The 21138-nt window shown below is 52.5% G+C and overlaps 2 protein-coding genes across 2 annotated transcripts; one reads left to right on the top strand and one right to left on the bottom strand.

Moving 5' to 3' along the window:
* Positions 1-8669: 8669 nt before the first annotated feature.
* Positions 8670-8987, top strand: IUM83_15674 (Calcium-dependent protein kinase; the record flags this gene model as incomplete). Its single annotated transcript, XM_067940508.1, has 1 exon — positions 8670-8987. One exon carries the CDS (start codon positions 8670-8672, stop codon positions 8985-8987), a length of 318 nt encoding a protein of 105 aa, XP_067790667.1.
* Positions 8988-15294: 6307 nt separating this feature from the next.
* On the bottom strand, positions 15295-16719 carry IUM83_15675 (ABC transporter G family member 36; the record flags this gene model as incomplete). The annotated part of the gene is made up of 2 exons (XM_067940509.1): positions 15295-15929; positions 16032-16719. The coding sequence occupies 2 exons, from the start codon at positions 16717-16719 to the stop codon at positions 15295-15297; spliced, it is 1323 nt and encodes a 440-aa protein (XP_067790591.1).
* Between the last annotated feature and the right edge of the window lie 4419 nt (positions 16720-21138).

A 21138-nucleotide genomic window follows, 5' to 3' on the forward strand; every position in this document is an offset into this window, starting at 1 on the left:
TGTTTGACAACTGATGCTTTCTTACTTTCCAACCGTGAGCACCCCTGTTGCCTTAGTCAGTGAAAATTCTCTGAAATTTATTTCAGAGCTAGTGTTTGCCAAGCCAAATATCTTTCAAAATCGCATACAATTTGTGCATAGATTTCCGGTTGTTTTTTTTCCTGGATAAAATAACTTGCACAAAACCATAAATTGCCTAGATATTATTAACATCTGTGTCGTCCACCTCATATAAGTGTGAAATCTATTGGCCAATAACCTCGTATATTAGAAATATATTAACCAATCGTATTAAATCAGATGTAGCACGAAGGTTAACCCATGCGATGCCGATCCAAGCAAGCTGATCGCGTAGTATCTGGAGTCGAATAAGGGCACTAGCTGCAGAGATGGTTTTTATCGTCAAATGGCGGATGGAGGTGACGGGCGATCCTGTTGTGGTCGTGGGTGCTACCGAGACCAGCGACAGTTGATCCACCCTCTCAGTAAAATAAAATATTTTTACGAGCTCTGGTCTTGTTCTGTCAGACGCCGTCCCGCTCTGCACGGACTTCATTAACTAAAAGTAATACAATACATGTTTGTATGACACGTTCATTTTGATGATTCGCAGAATAGTCGAATGCATATGGTTTGTATTGTTGGTGTTGTAAAGAAACTCAAATTGGTTACTCCAACGAAGTGTATGCCTTGACTTGCTTTGCTTGCTCAGCCGCCCACTTTGATGCCGACTTCACATTTAGCCTGACACAGATCAAGCACTTCTTGCATAGCAAGAGTGATTGCAGCTTCGAGAGTACTCGGGTACTCTCGGAACAGATAGGTCTTCACGGATCTATCTCCTAACCCCTTCACGAACGTGACGACCTTGGTCGCCTCGTCTATCGGGTTGGCCACGCTGTTCGAAACCAAGTACCGTGCAGGTATGGGCATCGTGCTTACCCTGCAGCAGGTCGAGGAATTCTGCCCTCGACAGGAACTCATTTTGTGAGGGCTCAAACGCTTGTCTGAGCTCCTCTTTGAACATCTCACACATGCTGAAGCACGTAGGATCAGTGTGTCGGCGTCCGTACGCCCAACCCCTTGCTCGTGCACTAAGGCATGACATGGTGAACGCAACCGGTCGATGACCCGTCGAGCCGCTGTGGCTGTGTTGTGTCGAGTTCGACAAGCCATCGGAGGAGAGGTTTATCGTGTAGGAATTCACGATTTTACGAATCCTCGTCCCTCAGCCTCGCCAAATGGGACGAGTCCTACCAACAATACACGCTTCCCTCGATAGGTCGGCGAATATTGTTGGAGTTAAACCTGAAGACCAGATCCGATCCCTTACACCGGGCTTGAAATATGCCTATCAGTCAGGTAGGTAGAGCCCACACAAAGGCACCGCCAGCCACGAGCAACGGCTGGGGTGCGTAAATATAAACGCTTTCGCGCTAAACCCACGGGTACCGGGCTGGCCAATGCCTTTTACAGGGCGCCGAGGTGAAACTTCGGCCAAAGGGTCAAATACACTTGGGGGGGGGGCGCCTCTTACCCAGGACAACGTAAAAACGTACAGGGATGACTCTCTACCTCCCAACACTCGGTAACTAATCACACTTGGTCTTACCAGGGCCAACTCTCGGTCAATGTACCTTAAGCTCACCAGCAGACATACCCCGCGTCACCCGAGCGTATCCAGACCTTACAGCTAAGCTAGCTAGACTTACCGTAGACGGACTTGACCCTAATGCTTGGGGGGAATATTCTGCTCTGATTTAATAGTTAGAGGCGGTGAGGCCTCGACTATAACTAATCCCTAATGTCTATACAAATATCTAATATAGACCGAGCCTTCGGTCTAATCCTACAACCGGACGAGCCTTCGTCTTAAGTCCGGATTCCTAATAGGAGGCAAAAGGTGTATCCACTATGACTATCTGGAGAGCTCGGCGAGAGTTTATTAGGGCGCGCCGAGACTCGCAGTCACTAACTAGCTTTCTGTCACTCTGGCGCGGTGAATGTGAGTAGCCAATAGGAGACCTCGGTCGTCTTCTCTCAAACTCTCGACGCCGTTAGACCTCGGTCCGGTGGTTCCACTCCGCAGTCAAAACCCGATCTCACGACGGCCCCCACCTCGACCCGAGCCTGTCAGGTGGTGAGCGGCGTGGTGCACGTCGTCGTCGCTAGCATGTCCGGTCCACCGAGACCTCAGTGTGGTCAGCAGCTCCCTACGTTGGAAGTCCTCGGCCGCGCTCTCATGGTAAGCTGTGCGAGGACTTGAAGCTTCACTGGGTCTCATGCTCATCGTTTATGGCTTCTTGCATGCTGCAGTATGATTGCAATGCATTCAACTGACAGACAGGCCGGTTGAGGTCTTAGTGGGGTCGCTGGTTCGCATCCCGCAGCCCAAGCCTCGGCGCCGTCACCACAAAGAGTTCCTCTTCCAAGTGTAGGTGGGACTGGCAGCGCGAAGGCTCAGCTGGTCAGCAGGCCTTCGTTGGCGATTAGTGATTCCCGGTCTGAGCCAGCGCCAAGGGACCAGGAGGCCGATGTCGACAGCTCGGTCCACGCGCCTCCTTAGCCGCATCCTTCTGACTCATCAACCAACTCTCTGCCCGGCTCGCCAGCTAGGATTGATGATGCCGAAACTCCAGCTTCACCACCACTCCAGTTAGGGCCCTCGGTCACCAAGTTGGAGGCCGGCCGAGACCTCGAGGAGAAGGCGCCGGTCCCTATCAACCGAAACTCTCCGTTCAAGGAGTCGGTGGTGATCAATCCTCGCCGTGACGCCGCCCTGTTCGTCCTGCTTCTACCGTGTCTTCACTCCAGTCGCAATCCTCGGTCGAGCAAGAGAATACTCCTAACGACTTCGTTCTGGGTATCGATGGAGCGTCGGAAGCGACAACCGAGGCTACTGACCTTACTGGACGCGATGCTGGAGATAATTTTCGCGTTGAGGCTCCCTCCGAGAATTTCTGGAAGGAGAGCTTGTCCATGAGATTTCCTCAGCAGCAGAAGCTGGCGAAGGCGAAGAAACCCACGATCCCTCCTGCGAAGGCTCCCTCCAAGAAACGTCGGCAGCGCAAGATATCACATCCGCCGAGTCTTCGGCGTGAGCACGACGAACCTTCAAAGGGTCAGCAGGCAGCTCCCTAAGATGCGACGACTGAGTCTGATCGGAAGGCCGACACCTCGGCTTCATACAAGAAGGCTACTGGACACTCTTCGAAGGCTTCACCGGACGAGGCTTTGGACCTCCCCACGCCTCCCTTCACGACCCCGGGTTCTAGAGCCTGCTCGCAAAAGATATTGGAGATTCGGGTGCCCCGGCCTGTTGACAGTGATGTCGCCGTGGGGTACCCGGCCGAGGGTATTGCCGCGTTCGCTGACTGGGAAAGCTCAGCCCACCCGTACCAGCAGTTCCTGGCGATCCTGCCCACCGATCCCTGCTTGTTCAGCGCCGCCGAATTGATGCCGGACGAGCGCATTTCGATTCGGGCGGACGGCCTTCCGCTGATTGTCAAGTTCTGGCGACAATTCAACGGCCGATCAGTCGGCCTCACTGAGAAGAATGACCTGGGCTTCGCTTTGTACGAGAGTTCGCACTGGGTCTCCCAGGCTGCTGTTGAGCGATGGCTCCAGCATCTTGCTGAAGAGGTCGGCGAGGGTTCTCCTGCTGACGTTGAGTCGCTTGATGCTTGGACGGATTACCATTCGAATCGAAATGGTCGTGCTGGTCGCCTCCACCTTCGGCCCCTTTACCGTCTGTGGCCTCGGTGCTACCCGGATTCGCACGGGCGAACCCATTGCACCCCAGAAGTCAGGTTTGAACCCTCGGTTCCCATGTACTCGGTGAGCCGAGGCTACGTTGGTAACGTCTCAGATTTGATTCAACTCCATTAATTCTTGCTTCTTTTCATCACTGTCCACTACCACCGAGGCTTTCTTTCCAATGTTTCGCTTGCGAGCGATTCAGCGGTCGCGTTGAATTCACGTATTGTATTCAGAAATTTCACCGAGCGAAGTCTCGCCGTGAGATCCTTGTGCTTGTGCAGTTGTGCCATTAGCGACCCCTTACGACAAGCGATCACCTCTAGGGATTGCTGGATTGAGCGTCTCGAGTCTCCGACGATAACTAAGTCCTCGGCCCCATGTTCTAGGGCTGCCGAGACACCGTTATTCATGCCGGTGTAGTCGGCGAGGTGTAACATCGTGGTCTCGAGATAAGCACTCGCAGCTATTACTATATTCCATTCTGAGAGTCTCCGCAACATCCATGCACAACAACCATAGCCACCATGCTTTTCAGTTTTGGCTGATCCATCGAACGAGAGTGCAAAGCCTCGGTGTGCACGGGTCACTCTGGCATATAGCAACTGGGGGTCCATCCGAAAATCGGGGAATCACGCGTCGGTGGGGTTACTGGGGCCAGCGAGTCTTCGAGGTCGACGAAACTAGTAACAGTCGACTGTAGGAGTTGCGCTAAAGCGCAGTCTTTCTCCTTGACTCGTTGCACCACCAGGTGCCACGGCGACAGTAATACCGCAAATTGGGTAGCTCGTCCGAATTGAGTCTTCGACTTGTGGGCCCAGTCGAGCGTTGAAATCGCGTGTAGACGTGGATGGTCCGGCCTGCTAGTTGGGTGTAACACACCTTCAACATTTGGAGCAGGACCAGGACCTCCTTTTCGAGTGGACGATAATTCATCTCTGTGTCCTTGAGGATTCGGCCGCAAAACCGCATCGGGTGCATCTTGCCGCCGTGTTCTTGCATCAACGTTGTGCTGAGGGCCCCTCATTTGCAAAGAGAGTTACGTGGAATGCTCGGTCGCGGTCGAAGTGTTGGAGGATAGGTTCCTCATCTTTCGTTGTGACGCTGCAAAGGTTCGCTTGGCGGCACTGACGTCACCCCCGTCCAAGAAATCTTCGGTCTTCAGCTGATATAACGCGGCTACATAGACTGCAAAGTCTTGGGTGAATCGGCTGTAGTAATTCAGCGCGCCGAGGAATCGTTGCACGCGCTTTTTTCGACCGAGGAAACGAAAGCTGGGTCACCGCTTTGAGATTCTTAGGGTCAGCTCTAATTCCTTCTTGCGTCACTTCATCGCTCGCGAAGCCTGGAAATGACTGACAACCGTCCGCGGGGAAAGGAATGGACCGGCGAGACTACATTTAGGCTGGTGGTGCCGACTACGATTGTTCAGGAAATCTTACAGAACTGCCATGGCTCACTGGAGGGCAGACATCAAGGTATCGTCCGCACCTACCAGCGAGTTAAGACGGACTATTACTGGGTCGGCCTGTTTGCCGACGTGGAGAAGCATATGCGCTCGTGCCCTGACTGTAGCTCAAGCAAGAGTGTCCCACAATTCCGTGGATACTCGCCATGGAACTTCCTGGCCGAGCGTCCACTGCAAATCGTATCGATGGACTTCGTTATACCTCTGCCGAGGACTCGGCGAGGGAACACAGCACTGTTACTATTTCAGTGCGCATTCACGGGTTTTGTTATGGATAAAGCCATGACCAAGATTTCAGTCCTCTGTGTGGTACAAGCGTTCGAAGAGTGTGTCTACCGAAAGTTCGGTGCGCCGTCGTTGATACTTGCTGCTCCTCCTCTTCGGCCTCCGAGGCCTCGGCTGCCGAATATTCAGTTTTAGCAGGGGCCCCGGTGGCAGACGGATCATGACAGCGCATGAACTTGCGAATCCACGGTGGATTAGCTCGAGATCCAGCGAGGGGTCAACCGTGACGGCCGATGCAACTTGCGGTATAGGCATACCGCGGGGAACGAAGACGGGAACCGCTGGGTTGCAGGGAGCGCAGACAGTGTTATAGGGTTGCGCAGCAGAGACATCCACCCAACAGTTCAGCCAAGGCTCATGGCCATCCAGCTCCATCACTTCGGCGCACCAGTCAGCAGTCATAGGAGCCCACATCCAATTATCGAATCTCGCTTGTCAATTTCGGCGATTGGATGATGGCAGGACCAGGCAAGACTCGTTCAAGACCGGGTAATTTCCGACTTGGGTAATCGGTTCCGGCCTCCGGGCCCTCTGCCCTCTGTCGCCGCGCAGCGTGTGTTAGCTCAAAGCAACCGCACTAGTCATGTTAAAGCTACGTATGTACTAACCCTCGGACACTTGATCAACGGGTCCGCGTTCCCTCCCGAGTGCCCCAAATAGTTCAAGCTGCTTCGCGAAAGCGTGTCGACTTCGACGGACTGTTGGGAAGAGGAGTACAAGGCTTGATTTGACCACAACGAAACAATGGTGAACGACTTCTACTGTCCAAGCACGATCAAGAAAATTGGGCTTCAAGCCCCAAGCATGAGTACCAAGATAGCCTTCAGGCCCTGGTCCAAGTGAAAAACGTGTTCCGAGCTGGGCAATTTCAAGCCTTTCAATTGGCTAACGATTTTGGTACACTGTACCCATTTGGTCCGAGAACACAACATCCTGGAACGCCAGCACGACGTGTGCCAGCCAGAGAATTTTTGTGCTGCAATGGATAGTGAAACCGCTACATAATGTGCAATTGTTACTGCCTGTGCCGCTGCTGCTATCATCTCGGTTGCGGATCAGCGCAGCTTCGTGGGCCTCCAACGCATACCTCAACATTTAGCTCGACGACCTTCGAACAAGTATTGCAATGCCAAACATACACACCGGTTCAAGAAGCTTTGGTGTGATAAGGCTTCATTTCTACAGAGCAATCTACTGTGCAACCACTGGCCATCCCGCCCCCAACACCAAGCACAAGCTTATCAAGCGTGTCGCCTTGACGATGATGTACTTAGCTCAGAGCGGAATGTTGTGCGGTGGGCGTGGTGGTTGGCGGTGCACACTTGGACCAGCCACAGCACATGTGCCAGTCGTGACCAAGAATCTCAACCATTCACCTAACCCACGTTTCATTGGCACACGTTCTCCACTGGGACCAGGGCCTCAAGGCTCAAGAAACGTTTACATCAACGCTGCAACACGAATAGAAGTTCTCTGACCCCCCACCACATACCGGAGGACGGAGGATCGAAACAATGATGTGCCGCTTCTCGGCTAGTTTAACCTCACTTCACATCTGGTCCTTCGGCAGACAATCCGACCAGCCATGCGTAAACGCTGGGTTTTCTTGACGGTCTTTGTCGTCTTCCTCGCTGAATGGAATTGTGCTTCAGGACTGCGTTCCCCTAGAAGAACTAAACACAATCCAGTAGACTTTTACGACCGAATGACGAAGTAGATGGAGATGCCGAAGCGCGGGTTGGTATTTCGGCGCTATCCATGATCGCAGAGCCAACAACAAAAGTTGGACCTTTGTAGTAGGTCTCAGTGAAGACACCATTAGCTGGCACTCCCAGAACACTTATGCCGATTGTATTCCTCAAGGCACAGTGAAATTTAAGGTGAGGACTATCTACGCTAGGCACTGTGTTCCTACCAGCACTGGTGAGATATCCCGTTGTAGCTAGGGAGAGACGTCACAGTCTTACCCAGCAGCAATTGTTCATCACAACGAACTGTAGAGTTGGGTGAGGCTTTCATGCCAAAATCCTACTACAAACTTCGATGCAGAACCTGGTTGACTACTGGATGAACAACAATCCGGATAGGGAGGACTTTAGCCGGGCCTCCAACACAGTCATGGGCATGCCTTAGTCGGTATGCATCTGCTGCCACTCCACTAGAGTAGACAGCAACCCTCTTGTTGATCTGTAAGCAACTGAGGCACGGGCATTTTCTTGATCGTTAGCTGGTCTAAATGATTGTAATGTACGTCCCCTTAAAACGAAACCAGAACCTGGTTGACAAGTTGTGGCTTACATCTCAAGTGACCCCGGCTCAAGTTCTTGCGTCTTGGAAAAGCTCAAGTGATGTCCGATGAGAACCAGAAGCTTCTTCGGTGGCTGAACTACTTGAAAATGTACAGAGCTAAGAATGGTGGGCACCAGATTTACTGAAGCCGACTAGACGAATTCGGACGAAAGGCTGGCGACGTTATTCCACTCGCTCAGACTAGTCTCGGGCTGGAAAAATTCTGCTGATACCATGGGGAACCTTCGGAGGATGTTCAGGTTTCCGGATAGATGATAGGAGTTTCAAACTAGTACTATTCCCATGTACGGCAGGCGAGCGGCAGCGAGCCGCCCCCAGATAGCTTATTCTCGAATTCGCCTCCGATCGTAAAAGTACCCAGCCTTCTTTCTTTGCCCGACTCTTCGCGACGCTCAGTACTCCACAACCATGGCAACATCCCCAGTCATCGCCGGAGCAATCGCGTTTGTCGGACCTGCTCAAGTCCCAAGTCCGGAGTGCTTCTCGTACCTGTCGGTTATCAGGTTCGTCAGCACTCGTGCGGATCACTGGCCCTGATGCCAGCGACAGCAGCCCAGAATTCGACATCAAGACATCTATTATACGACACCGTATCGTGGACGAGGCGGAGGCCGAGCTATGGCCTGGTTCATACGTCGGTCACCCGATCGCATTCGTGCAACCCGCAGGCGACTCCATAGACCAATGGACGTATGGACTCGTACCGGGCTACAACATGGATGACGGTTCGGCCAACCTCCACATACGACCCGACCATCATAGGCGTCCACCCAAACTAACAGGTCCATCTACAGTAATCGCAGTTGATCGTCTCAACTACGTGCTCCGTACAGGTGCAACAGTGAACGGCATGGTACTCAACGCACTGGAACTCGTGGATCGACAGAACGAAGTCATCGTAGCTTGTGGAAAGAGCAGATCAGGACTCCCCATCAGTATTATTACGACGATGCTCAGCGTGCCGTTCGTACCTGAGGAGCTCGTACCGCTGATTCGACCTGATACATTGGATATTGTCCACGTCAGGCGTCAGCGCATTGTGGATTGCGAGCTAGCCGGCCGCGGCAATGGTCCGTCCGAGGTGTTCAAGGACCCCGTGGCAACCGACAACGACGACGCCAAAGCGCGCACAAACCTGAGACCTCGATTGACTAACAATGTGATCTAACTTTTAGTGATTCAGATGACGAAGGTAAAAGCGATTCAATGCCAATTCAGCAAGCGGATATCGAAATAGAGCGCTTACACAAACGCACGTTGCGGAAACGAGCCCGAGTCGCCGAATCATGCCACGAAGATCTCCTATTGCCGGACGACATCGACGTTCCTGTCCTAGAGAACTGCTCGGATGCTCACAAGTCAGCCATTCCGACCGTCGGAGATCGAGCAATATGTGCACAACACCATCGCACACCCATCGCTAATCGGTAAGCAAGCTCAAGCAGTTTTAGAATCCTCTCAGCAAGGATCACGGACCAAATTTCTCGGCACCCCACCCGTGTTACGTCTTTCGTACGATCTGAGTTTCGGCATTCGAGGACTCTCATTGATGCATTTCCGCCGATTCTTCCAAGAACTCGAGCAGCAGGCAACCGCGGATGCGGTGAACATGACCAACTTCGGGCGATCTAACGCCCTCCAACCAGCGACGCCACCGAGCAATAACGACGAAATCGTCGACGCAATCAAAACACTACTCTACTTTGCGGAAGGCTTCTGCAACAGCACACGCTACAACTTCATTAAAGCTGGAGTCGATTTTATGGAACAGTACGCGCAGTTCACACGACCCAATGCGGCTACCTGCGGAATGCTCGTGTTCTGGATCAATGCAAAGCTGGGAAAGTTCCGCAGTCAACTCGTCACGGCGGGTCTCCAATCAGCAGCTCGTATCGGACGGGAGTTTACTCGCAATGACGATCATCTGACGGAGCTCTATCAGGCCCGCCACGACCGCCAAATGGCTTTCCTGGTGGCGTCCAAAACGAGCCGCGCGCCCACCAGCAACCACCCGACGCAGCAACGACAAGCACGGAGTCAGAAAGTATCAATGGTTCCTCGGGACCTACTTGCTATGCTGTCGAAGCAAGGCAACAAGTCCATGTGCATGCGCTACTTGTCTAAGAAAGGATTCACCGGTTCAACCCCCGGTCTATGCTTTGATCCAAACAGGGCCCACTTTAAACCACTCACTCTCCCAGCTGACGCGAAGGAATTCATAGACAAGAATTTCCTTGGTTTGGCCCCAGCATTCCAGGACGTGTGACGCCAAAACACAGGGACAGCGCAGGATAACCTGGAAATTAAGATAACTCACAGCCATCAGCAGGACGGACGAGCGACTTCAGATCAATATTCAGATTTCACTCAGAAACAGCGTGCTGCTCACTCAAGTTTTCATCAAACTCAGTTTGGGGTAAGTCGTGCAATGTCGACCGCCCGGGAACTTCAATACCGAGAATTCGCAGCCAGTCACATGGTGGAATTGCCGCCCCAGTATTTTTGCCAAGTCAGTCATTTCAGTGTGGAACGTATCATGGCCGACTCTGAGCTTGCACGACGCTCAGGTCTCTCGCTGGCCGAATTCGTGCGGATACATCATAACGAGAGCTCAGACGATCCAAGGCCCAACAAGGACCTATTCGAGCTCCCACAGCCAGCCGATCCAAACCACCGGTCGAGCGGCGGAACCCCGTTGTTCGCGAAGGCGTCCAGCCTCTGTGGAATACCAAGCCCCATACACAGATCACGCGACCGACCAATCACAATTCCATGAAGAACCACCACCAAGACGTCCTCAACCACATCGTCAAAAGCCAACATGACGGTCGCTGTCTGGTGGTCGAAGCCGACCTACTGGATGTCTAGGCTATTATCTTCATCATCCGACAGGATCAGTGGGCAAGTCGGGGTCGGCAACTCGGGTGATTAACGACAACTCCTTTTCAGATGGAGCCTTGGTGAATGAGTTCACTGATCGCTCGAATCTTCCCATGATCACGTACACCCGATATCGCCCAACGCATATTCGAGCTCCGAACGAAATTCACTAATCAACCTATCCTGATGATGCTAGGTGATGTATCGGGTGCTTTTCGTCACATCCCCATTCACGAGGACCATGTGGTAAAGCGTCAATCAAGAAAGATTCCCGAAGGGGACAACGCACATAAATCGCCGGCCCGGACCAGGACAGATCTAGATCTAAGAAAGAAGATGAGTAAGGACACGCGATCCGGCTCAGTGACGCCCGGGTGTCAAGAGGATGAAGGAATCCGATCGGGTGTGGTCACTATCGATCAGAACGAGTAGAAGCCACCGGATCTGGAGCCAAACCCAGTCGGCGGGTGTAGAGCCGGAGGGGCGCACGCGTGAGCGCGGGAAATGGCAGGATCGGCGGAGTGGGACTGTGACAGGACAGGATCGACGGCCGATCGGGACGGATTACCGATCGGGCATACGGATCGAGGCCGATCGTCGATCGGCATACTGATTTGGGAAGATCACCGATCGGCATACAGGTTGGGAAAGTTTCGCGATCGGCATACAGATTCGGGCCGATCTCCGAAGGATGGGAAGCATCAGAAGGCACAGCCAGGGCAAGGATCCGGTTAGCGTCTAGTTGTAAGATCAGAGTAGGGATGGTAGGCTGTAGGGTGACACAGGCTAAACATAAATAAGAGCTGAATTTGCATCCAAGGGCACAAGTCTTCACATCTCGGGGAATCGCATTGACCCCGACTAAGTTACAAGGAGAATGTAGTTGATCCAGCAGTTTGGGTTAAGTCTGGAGTAATACATTGGCCAACTTTCCCTTCTCTAGTAATCTACTGTTTGTGTGCAAGCCCTCGATCGACATGAGTTATTTGCTTGGCCGGCGATCATTTCACCTCTCAACCGAACTCGATCCCGCTATAGGAAGCGGCAAGTAACTCAAGCAAAGGAAGACGGAAAGGAGCGTCTACGAGAAGACAACAATAGGCCCCGGATCAACTCCAGGCCACTCGATCGGAGCCGAAGACACTCGATCGAGATACACAACCGGGCGCTGAGCGAAGATTTCCGCACTGCTCCACCCCATTTCCCCGCGTCACGCCAAGACAGTCGATCTTCACCAAGTGCTGCATCTTCGGAGCCCCGAGAGAGCAGATCCAGCCCGCCGACGGTACACAAGGTGAGACCAAGTTCAGCCGATCACGGATCGTTGGGGGACCCCCTCCGTTAGTCGGTGTCTGGGCATTGGTGGGAAGCCCGATCTTGCCTTAACAAGATTTTGGCAGATCCCGCTACTCCACAACCATGTCCACATGTTCACCTCACGGTTCGAGAATTATATCGTTGTTGACCTATCTTGCGGTTTCGGGTGGTGTGGATCGCCAGCGTTTTACTCGCTCGAGGGTACTCTTATCAACAATATCTATGAAAATCAGAAACCACATGCGACACTCTCCTCTCGATCATAGTGAATTCACAGGAAACGTGTGGTGCGATGATCACACGTGCATGGAGGTGAGCACGGGAACACGATGCCTCGAAGCAAACTGGGCACTACGCAAGGCAATGTCGACGGTGCTCGGGCCGAAAGCTTCGAATGAAGCCAAATTTACTACCTGGGCATATCGTAATAAGGACCTAGATCTGTTGTGGGATACGAACTTGGTACGGTGTCGGTGCCCGAAGCCAAACTTACACAGGCACGTACACGCGCTCTCAGCATTCTCAATACTATGAACTGCAACCTGTCAGTCCTCAACCAGTTGCTGGACAATCTTCGTTACGTGTTTACCTGCTTCCCGGCGGCAAGGGCATTCTATCAAAACATTCGAGCTTTCGCAACCGAATTTAAGACACCGCATATTCGCCGTCTAATTCCTCCGGATGTGAAGGGGATTTCCGTTCGTTCTCGCTAGTGCTTACACTACACTCAAAATTCAACTCCGATCCCGTCGAACACTTTGCCAGGCTCGAACCCACGTTTGGATGGAGGCATCTGAGATAGGTTTCTGTGTTTTAGAGCATCAACTGAAACAATTCATACGCATGCAATTCAACGATGCAAAGCGAGAAACATTCGCAACGAGAAAAAAGAAAACTCTATCAACGTGCGGGAAATAATGAGTGCGGCCCTGGCGGTATTGCATTGGGGTCGAGTATGGACGGCAACTGGTCGAGAGCGGACCCACGTCTGCATGTGGATTGACAATACGAGTGCCGTGGCGTGGCTGTCCAAACGATCGCCATCCAACCGCTCGATTGTTTAATCGTCTGGTTTCAGTGTCAGAATTCCAATATGGGCTGACGTTCTTGGCGCACACATCGCGGGAAACCAAAACACAATGGTCGGCGCGGGGTCTCGAACGTGGGATCCAAATCACTCATTGTATTTTGTCTGGACTAACTTATCCGATGCATGGTCACATGTTCCAATAGTTCCGCCGTTCGACAATCTCTCGATGTATTGGGCAGCGTTATCCGAGGACACGCTGTTGCGGAATCAACCTCCGGAAAATATAACACTTATTGACGGCAATGATGTGAATTTTACCACCAGCTAGGATGGTCGCCGTGGATCTCGTGCCCTGGAAGATCGGCAAACAACAAACTAGGATGCTTCGCGGTCTACTGCTGGAAGTATGGGTGGAACCGGAAGAAACACGGTAACACATTCGGCACGATCAAACTCAAGTTGGCTAGCATCAGGTGGTTTCACCGTCGATACCTGGGAAACGACTTGACTGCCTCACCTGACTTCAACATGTTGCTGCAAGGAATTAAGCGACTTTCACCCCCCCCCGTTCACAAGCTCCAGCCAATTACTCCAGCTTCTCTGCGTCTTCTGTACCGCCCTCTCAACTAACAGCAGCTCCATCAACAACTCCTGTTGGGCAGCATTCTAATTGGCTTTTTCTTCTTGCTCCGGAGGTCGGAGTATCTGCAGATCGGGCGGCGCCAGCATTTTTACTGCCTCAAGCACCAACATGTTTTCTTCTCCGACGCCCAAGGAAGGCCAACGAGTGCAATCAGCGCCACATCAGTCACAATCGGCCTGGAGGGCGCGAAGAACAACCAGTTTGGGCGAGGTGCATGGCGCTCAATGCACGCGTCGGGAGACCCAATCATATGTCCAATCAGCGCCCTCAAGGAAATCACCGCGTACAGCTCACAATAGCCCCTACCTCTGCGGCGATCTCAAGCTACAACGGTGGCCAAGGCGTTCAAATCAACCGCGCGAAGTATAGGAATTCCAGCGGCAAATTACTCGACACATTCCGAGCCCATCGGAGGTATCACTACACTGCTGTGCGGTCAGGCCAGTAACACGGCCATCAAATTAATTGTCGGTGGCTCTCCAACTGCTTCGAGCAGTACCCGACACAAGCCACCAGCTCGACAATCATATTATTGCGGCGAATGGCGGGTGCCCCGGCACACAGTGACCACGCGTGAGGGCCCTCGAGCACATATCAATGGGGGGCCGCGCACCACGCCCTTACTCGGCTGGTCGTTGGCAAATGAACCACACTGCCCCAAACGACTGAACAGCCAGTATCCATGGAAATGCAGCGGCTTATCTTCCAGAGTTCGTCAGCCGCGGATGATATGTTGACAAAGGTGTGGCTGAAATCCCGAACAAGTCCTGAAGAAGCTTTCAAAATCTTTCGTTTTCAGCAGTCTTCATTAGTGAACAACCCAGCGTTCGTTCAGTGGGTCCGATATTCCGAGCAGTACAAAGCTAAGATGGGTGGATCGTATTCCGACTCGGATGCGTTGAATGTCTTACTGACGGGGAGGTCCACCACCAGATTGGCGACAGCTTTGCAATCGCTCCAAGGCATTTCTGACCTGAAGAAATTCGCGGAGAACATGCAGACGCGCCTGTTTCAGAAATGGATCCAATCTGCATCGGGGAAGCCGGAGGATGTTGCAACCTCGATGGTGGTTATGAACACTATCGTGGCGTTACCAAAGAGTAAGCCCGAGTACGGCATGCTGAAAGATTATGCCTTGTATTTTGCTGCAATTAAGAGTGGAGGGTCGACCGTCAATTGAGTGAAAGGCTTTTCGCCAGGAACAAACCTATAGCTGCGCTGAAAGCCGCTGCGACAGCGCCGTAACCCCTTCGCTTGAGAGAACACACATCGATGAAGACAATATGCGCTTTATTAGCACTGAAGTACCCCATCGATTAGTTTTGGCCAAGCTCGTACCAGATCAACTGAAGTTGAAGCAATTGTTTCCATATTGTAGTCGACTTCTTCGTCACAAGAAATATTTAAGCGACTATTCTTGGGATATCCAGTCTACAGTATACATGCGCGTTCACAACCTAAGAATACTGCTCACCTTGTCTGATGGTTCACGTAACGCAGCGCCAGTAGCGTCGAGAACCGCAGAGCAGCAATCCACAATACCAACACTCCGCAATTTTGCCAAATCTCGCTGTGTTTGACCAAGCAATTCGCCTCCACGTACTCCTAGAGCGTCATCCCGTCGGGCAGACTTGGTGGCGTCCCCGTCATTCGCTGACACCCGCGCTCACTACCGTCTCCGTCACTAGGACAGTCGCCAAAGACAATCGCAGTGAGACTGGCGAACGCGTACTTGTGTGGTGTGAGATCGTGCAGCCACTTGTAGCCCCGTGGGACCGACACGGCGGGAGGGTTGAACCCCGTGAATAGGATGCAAATCGTGTTGATGAGCACCATGAAGATCGATGCCACCTCCATACTTGGCAGCAAGTAGACGAGGAACTGGCCGAAGTACGCCATCAGCAGTACGATCAAGGACAGGTTGAACCAATAAGTGAAGAACGCGGCAACCCCCGTAAACCCGACCATCGGGTAGAATATCGCCATGAACAGCAGCGTCGTCCCAAAGCAGTACGGGATCTCGACCAGCGTCGAGCCCACGAAGTACCAGAATGCATTATACGTCTCGGAAGCTCGTTCACGGTAGAATGATGTCCGCTCCTTTGAGGTGATAGGGAGCACCCCGTTGAAGCTGATGAACGTGATGTTGACGGCGCCCATGTAGACCATTCCCAGACCCGAGTTCACCCCTTGGTACGACTTGTACTCGGATCCAATGTACGTAATTCCGAGGGCAATAGCTAACACCAACGAAATCACGCCACAGGTCAGATTGTAGGATGGCGTCCGCCAGTACAGATCGAACCAGCGCTTCATCAAGAACACCGCCTGCACTCAATTACTCGCGGCGCGCTTGCGTTTGAACTCCAAAGGAGGCAACGAAGGCGAAGGCCGCGCTACACCCTCCCGGTCCATGTTCGATTCGAGCTGGCGGTACTGTTCGCTCGACTTGAACAGTGACACGAAATCCGTCTTCGGCCCGTTTTCGTTGCCTACACCCGCGCCGATAACATCCAGCATCCACGTCGCCGGGTTATAGTCCTTCTCGAGTTTCCCCACACCGTCAATCGACTCGAAGTACTTGATCAGGTTCACCGCCTTCTCACCTAGATCCCCAAAGAACGCCATCTCACCACCGCGCTTCAGCTGCGAGAGACTGTCGAGCACTTCGAACACCATCGCCGACGGCTGGTGGATCGTGCACACGATGGTGCGACCCGTGTCCGCCACCTTGCGCACGTCGTCCATGCTGAGCTTGGCCGATCGAGTGTCGAGACTACTCGTCGGCTCATCCAGGAACAATACGCTGGGTTGCGCCGCCAGCTCCACTCCAATCGTCAGGCGCTTCATCTGCTCCGTGGAGCTGCCGCGGGTGATCTGATCGACGATCGGGTGCAGGTCCAGCAGCTCCAGGCACTCGTTAACGGAGTCGTACTTCTGGCTGTCAGGGATATCAGCACCTTGGCGTAGGAACGCACTAAATGTCAACGCCTCGCGGAATGTAGACGTGTCCGAGCGGATGTCTGTCAGGCCACCTCTTGCCTGCTGGGCAAGCAAGCCAGAGATATGCGGCGCAAAGGATCTGGCTTGCTTGCTCGCGGCCATAGGCTTGAAGTTCCTGTGACTGCTACCCGAGAGGGTCAGCCGTCACAGTGGACATGCATTTTGTAGGAAAAACATGAAAAAGAAACAGTGAACATGCATTTTGTAGGAAAAAAATGAAAAAGAAACAGTGAACATGCATTTAGTAGAAAAGAAATGAAAAGAAAACAAAAAGACGCAGGGTAGCACATAGTCAAGGAAAACCCCAGAAATACGCAAAGAGAGCCCTGTTCTCGCGTAGGAGCACAGCGAGGCATGCATGTTAGGCTAGCAGTAGCAATTCAGTATTAAATAAACCGTCTACCCCGCACATCGACCACAACTACCGCGCTTCTCGACAGGACCAACACTCGCACACACTTCAACGACAAACACTATTCGGACCCAACGCGACATGTGGTTGCACTTGCGGGGGGAAGGCTCGCTGCTACACGGCACTCAAGGGAGGCTTTTTCAACTTGAGGTGTAAGTGTCACGTCAGCGTGACCAACCCAGCTGTTGATGAGACTTTGGTACATTAATAGGGCAACCTACTATTGTACGCTGACCGTGGGAAATAACTGGAGGGCAGCCGTGGTGCAAATCTGTTTTGCATCTGGCCCCGGTGACATCCCATTTGCCCAAGTAGCTACTGTTCTCAAAAGACTGCACCGCATATAAATCGAGCACTATAAGTCTCGAAGCCGGTTAGTCAGTTTGTGTTGTTGGTAGCTCGGCACAGCAAAATTTGGCGAAGCGAAGACCAGGACGACAACCGTCACCGCTCGACCTCTCACGCGTCATCGACCTCTCACGTGTCATCGACCTCTTCAAAGGCATCGAAGAAGGCCAAGACCTCCCACTGTTGCATAACTTGGTCAATTTTAGGAAGTGGCGTAGGCTATTTTCTTTAACAGGTTTTGTCTTTTACTTTCTTTTAGTCAGTGCCTCTAAAAGTAGATTGCTCCCACCGGTATCAAGTTTCAAGGGTGAACACACAAAGTACGAAGTTTTCCCCTCTTCAAGATGACGGATCCGGCCTAACTAATGTATAGTATGTTGGCGGCCATGTAGAAACAGACAGAATTGATCGACGAGCTGCGCTAGTCAAGGCAGCTGTCGCAACTAAAGCTTGATGGGATAAAAATGCCCAGCGACGGGGGGACGCTCAAGGAATCGTTCCAACTATACCGGGAGCAGGTGGAGCAGTACTTTTTAGCTAGTGGCATAGACTGGAAGGATAGTAAGTAGAGTGGACATTTTGGCTGTGTAAGCGGGGTCGCCGAAGTATGGAGCCGCGCAGTGGTACATCGTTAAGAAGGACTATGTGAAGAGTGTGGAAGACTTCTTTTCGAAGCTGGAGGAAGAGTTCGTGCCTCCGGATCTGCGAGAACGTCTTCAGGACCACATGAATGACTTGAAGGAGCGTCAGTGTTGAGACTTGCCCGATTATATCAGCAAGTTCAGGTACTTGATTACTCAAGTCAAGGAGATGAACGAACTGGACAAGGTCATGTATTTCTTGCGTGGTCTGCCGTCAAGTATTCGAGTGGAAGTCCAGTATCGCAGGAGTGCAACGTTGACCGACGCTATTACCGTAGCGCGCGACTATGATCGGTCTCACGCACATCGTGGACGCTCGGATGGAGCACGCGACAGACCGAGGTACCGATCGTACGACAACAGGCGATCGAGGGGCAACAACGATGGATCAGTGCCGATGGAGATCGACAACGTAAGGGTACCGTCGAAGGAGGAATCTATGCGCCGAAACCTGTTTTTCCGGTGCTGGAGTAGCGCCCATCGGGCTCGCCAATGTCCGATACAGCCGCAGCAGACGCAAATGGCTAAGCGGAATGCGCCGAAGTACAACAACTCGGGCAGTAATCAAGGGCGTAAGCCGAGGATGAACATGATCTTCGAGGATGACGAACAGGTGGATACTGTCGTCATGGATCGTGTGACTATGAGTGTGGCCGACATCCAGGAACAAGCGGATGAGTTACAGGCACTCATGGACAAGGCACGTGTACAAGTGGAAGAGACTGTCACTGCAGCGTCACAAAGGACGGAAGATGCTGGCTCGTGTGGACAACAGCCAGTTGAAGAACCGAGTTTGCATGCGATGCAACCGGAATTGGAGTCTGGTGTGTGCGGATCGCCGCCAGAGCAGGAAGCTGAGTTGCATGAGAAGCAGCCAGTGAAGTTGGTTCAGCAAGGGTCGCAACCACCAAGTACCAAGGAGACCTTGAAGGTGCACGCAGTGAAGTCCGAACGTACGGGTAGCCTTTTCATCAGGAAGGGTCGCATCAATGGCAGAGATGTCCGAATTCTGTTGGACACGGGTGCAAGCACGAACATGATTATGCCAGGTTTGGCTAGTAATGTTCTTCTGTCAAGACGACTTCAAGCTCAGCACTTTGATGGCACGTTAACGCCGGCGACGGATGTCAAACACGTGGAAGCGCCAGTGGACATGGATGGGTGCTTCTTTTCAGCGATCGAGTTCGTGGAATGGAAGTTGTCGGAGTCGCACGACGTCATTTTGGGGAAACCGTGGTTTAAGGACTACAACCCTCAAGTGGATTGGCAAAAGGAAGAGGTTATCGTACCTGACCGGATGCAATTCATCGACGCCGATGCACCGTCGTTCTCGCACAACTTGAAGGAAGGCGAGTATGAGCAGGTGTTTCGGGTGAAGATACAACTTGTGCCCGACGTCGAAGATGTAACGGGGTTACACGCACAAGTGGCTACAAGCCACTTGTGAATTTAACAGATAATATATCTGTTAATAGTTTTAGATACTTCCTCACCTTGGTGTAAGTCACACCAATGGATACATTGAAGTGGGCCACCACAAAGAGTGGTCCACACATACCCAAAGATCCTATTGGTAGAAAGCAGCATCTTTCTACCAATCAGAGACATGCATATTGGCGGGGCTCTGACAGCCAGCCGCTGTCAACCCCTTTCATAGATGATAAACAGTTTTAGCAAATTTAGGGGGAAGATCAATTTACAAACAATACAGTTCTCATTTTACCTATTCTAAGTCACTTGGAGTCTTATCTGGTTTAAATTATATTTGTGTATTCAAATATAATTAACTCAAGTAATTACTAACTACTTACGCTTCCTCATACACGTAGCGCAAGGTGTAAGCAAAAGTAGTGAGTCACGTTAGACCCACTACACCTGGTAGCACTTTGTAGTCCGTCCAACGACCGACTGCTTGACGTTCGTACACGGTGTACGAACGCGGAGCCGAGAATCACATGAGTACGGAGGTGCCCATGGAGACCTCCAATACACCTACAACGCATGTTGCACACGCTGACTGCCCCCACATGTCTGACCCAGAGTGGGAAGCCCTTCAACGACTGTCAACAGTCATTGGAGAAGCGGCGATAGCTACGATGCTGCGTACGCTATCGCAGACGGAGCAACATGGTGTTGCTCTGGGGTTCATCATGAAGGAGCAGCGTGACGCTGCTTCCTCAGTGACGGCGTCATCAGGGACGACACCGCGCGCTCAATCATTGAAATTGAGCGTAAGCAATTACGTGGGAGGAGAGGGCGAGCCTCTCCTCCGGTGTCTTGTCGAGCTCGACACAGCCATAGCGGCTCGACGCATCGTCGAGCCGCTGTCGAAGGTAGCGTTTGCCATGTCCTGCCTTGGCGGACGCGCAAGGAGTTGGGCGTACGGGGCCGACTCTCAGATCCTACGTGCTTTAGTACGTACAAGATTTTCAAAGAGGAGCTCAGACAAGCGTTTGAGCCCCCGCAAAACGAGTTCCGGTCGAGGGCGGAGTTCCTCGACCTTCAGCAGGGTAAGCATGACGTCCATGCTTACGCGCAGCGCGCACGATATTTGGTATCAAATATCGTGACTAACCCGATTGACGAGGCGACCAAGGTCGTCACGTTCATGAAGGGACTTCGACATGGGCCTGTGAACATCTATCTCTTCCGAGAGTACCAGAGAACTCTCGAAGCTGCAATCACCCTTGCCATGCAAGAAGGGTTTAGCCTGCGACAGGCTAAACTCCATGCGAACGTACAGAGGCCGCAACCGCACCCGGTAGTGAGCACGGGAGGTCCAGAACCAATGGACCTCTCGAACGCAACAACTGCTGGTTACCAGCGGCAGGGAGGCAATGTGCGATGCTTACCTTGCGGAAGGATCGGTCACTTTGCCAGAGAGCGCACGGCTCCCGTGCACTACAATGGTGGCCGTCGCGGCGATGCCCAGCATCGCCGCGAACAAACAAAAAACGTGAACATCCAGTAGGCGCGGGGCGCCCTACTGGTAATGCAGTCACGCGTGCCGACATCGGGCACGCGACACTGAGGACTGCAGCCCCC

The sequence above is a fragment of the Phytophthora cinnamomi genome (assembly GCF_018691715.1).
Source record: "Phytophthora cinnamomi strain GKB4 chromosome Unknown Contig45, whole genome shotgun sequence".
Taxonomy (NCBI): Eukaryota; Oomycota; class Peronosporomycetes; order Peronosporales; family Peronosporaceae; genus Phytophthora; species Phytophthora cinnamomi.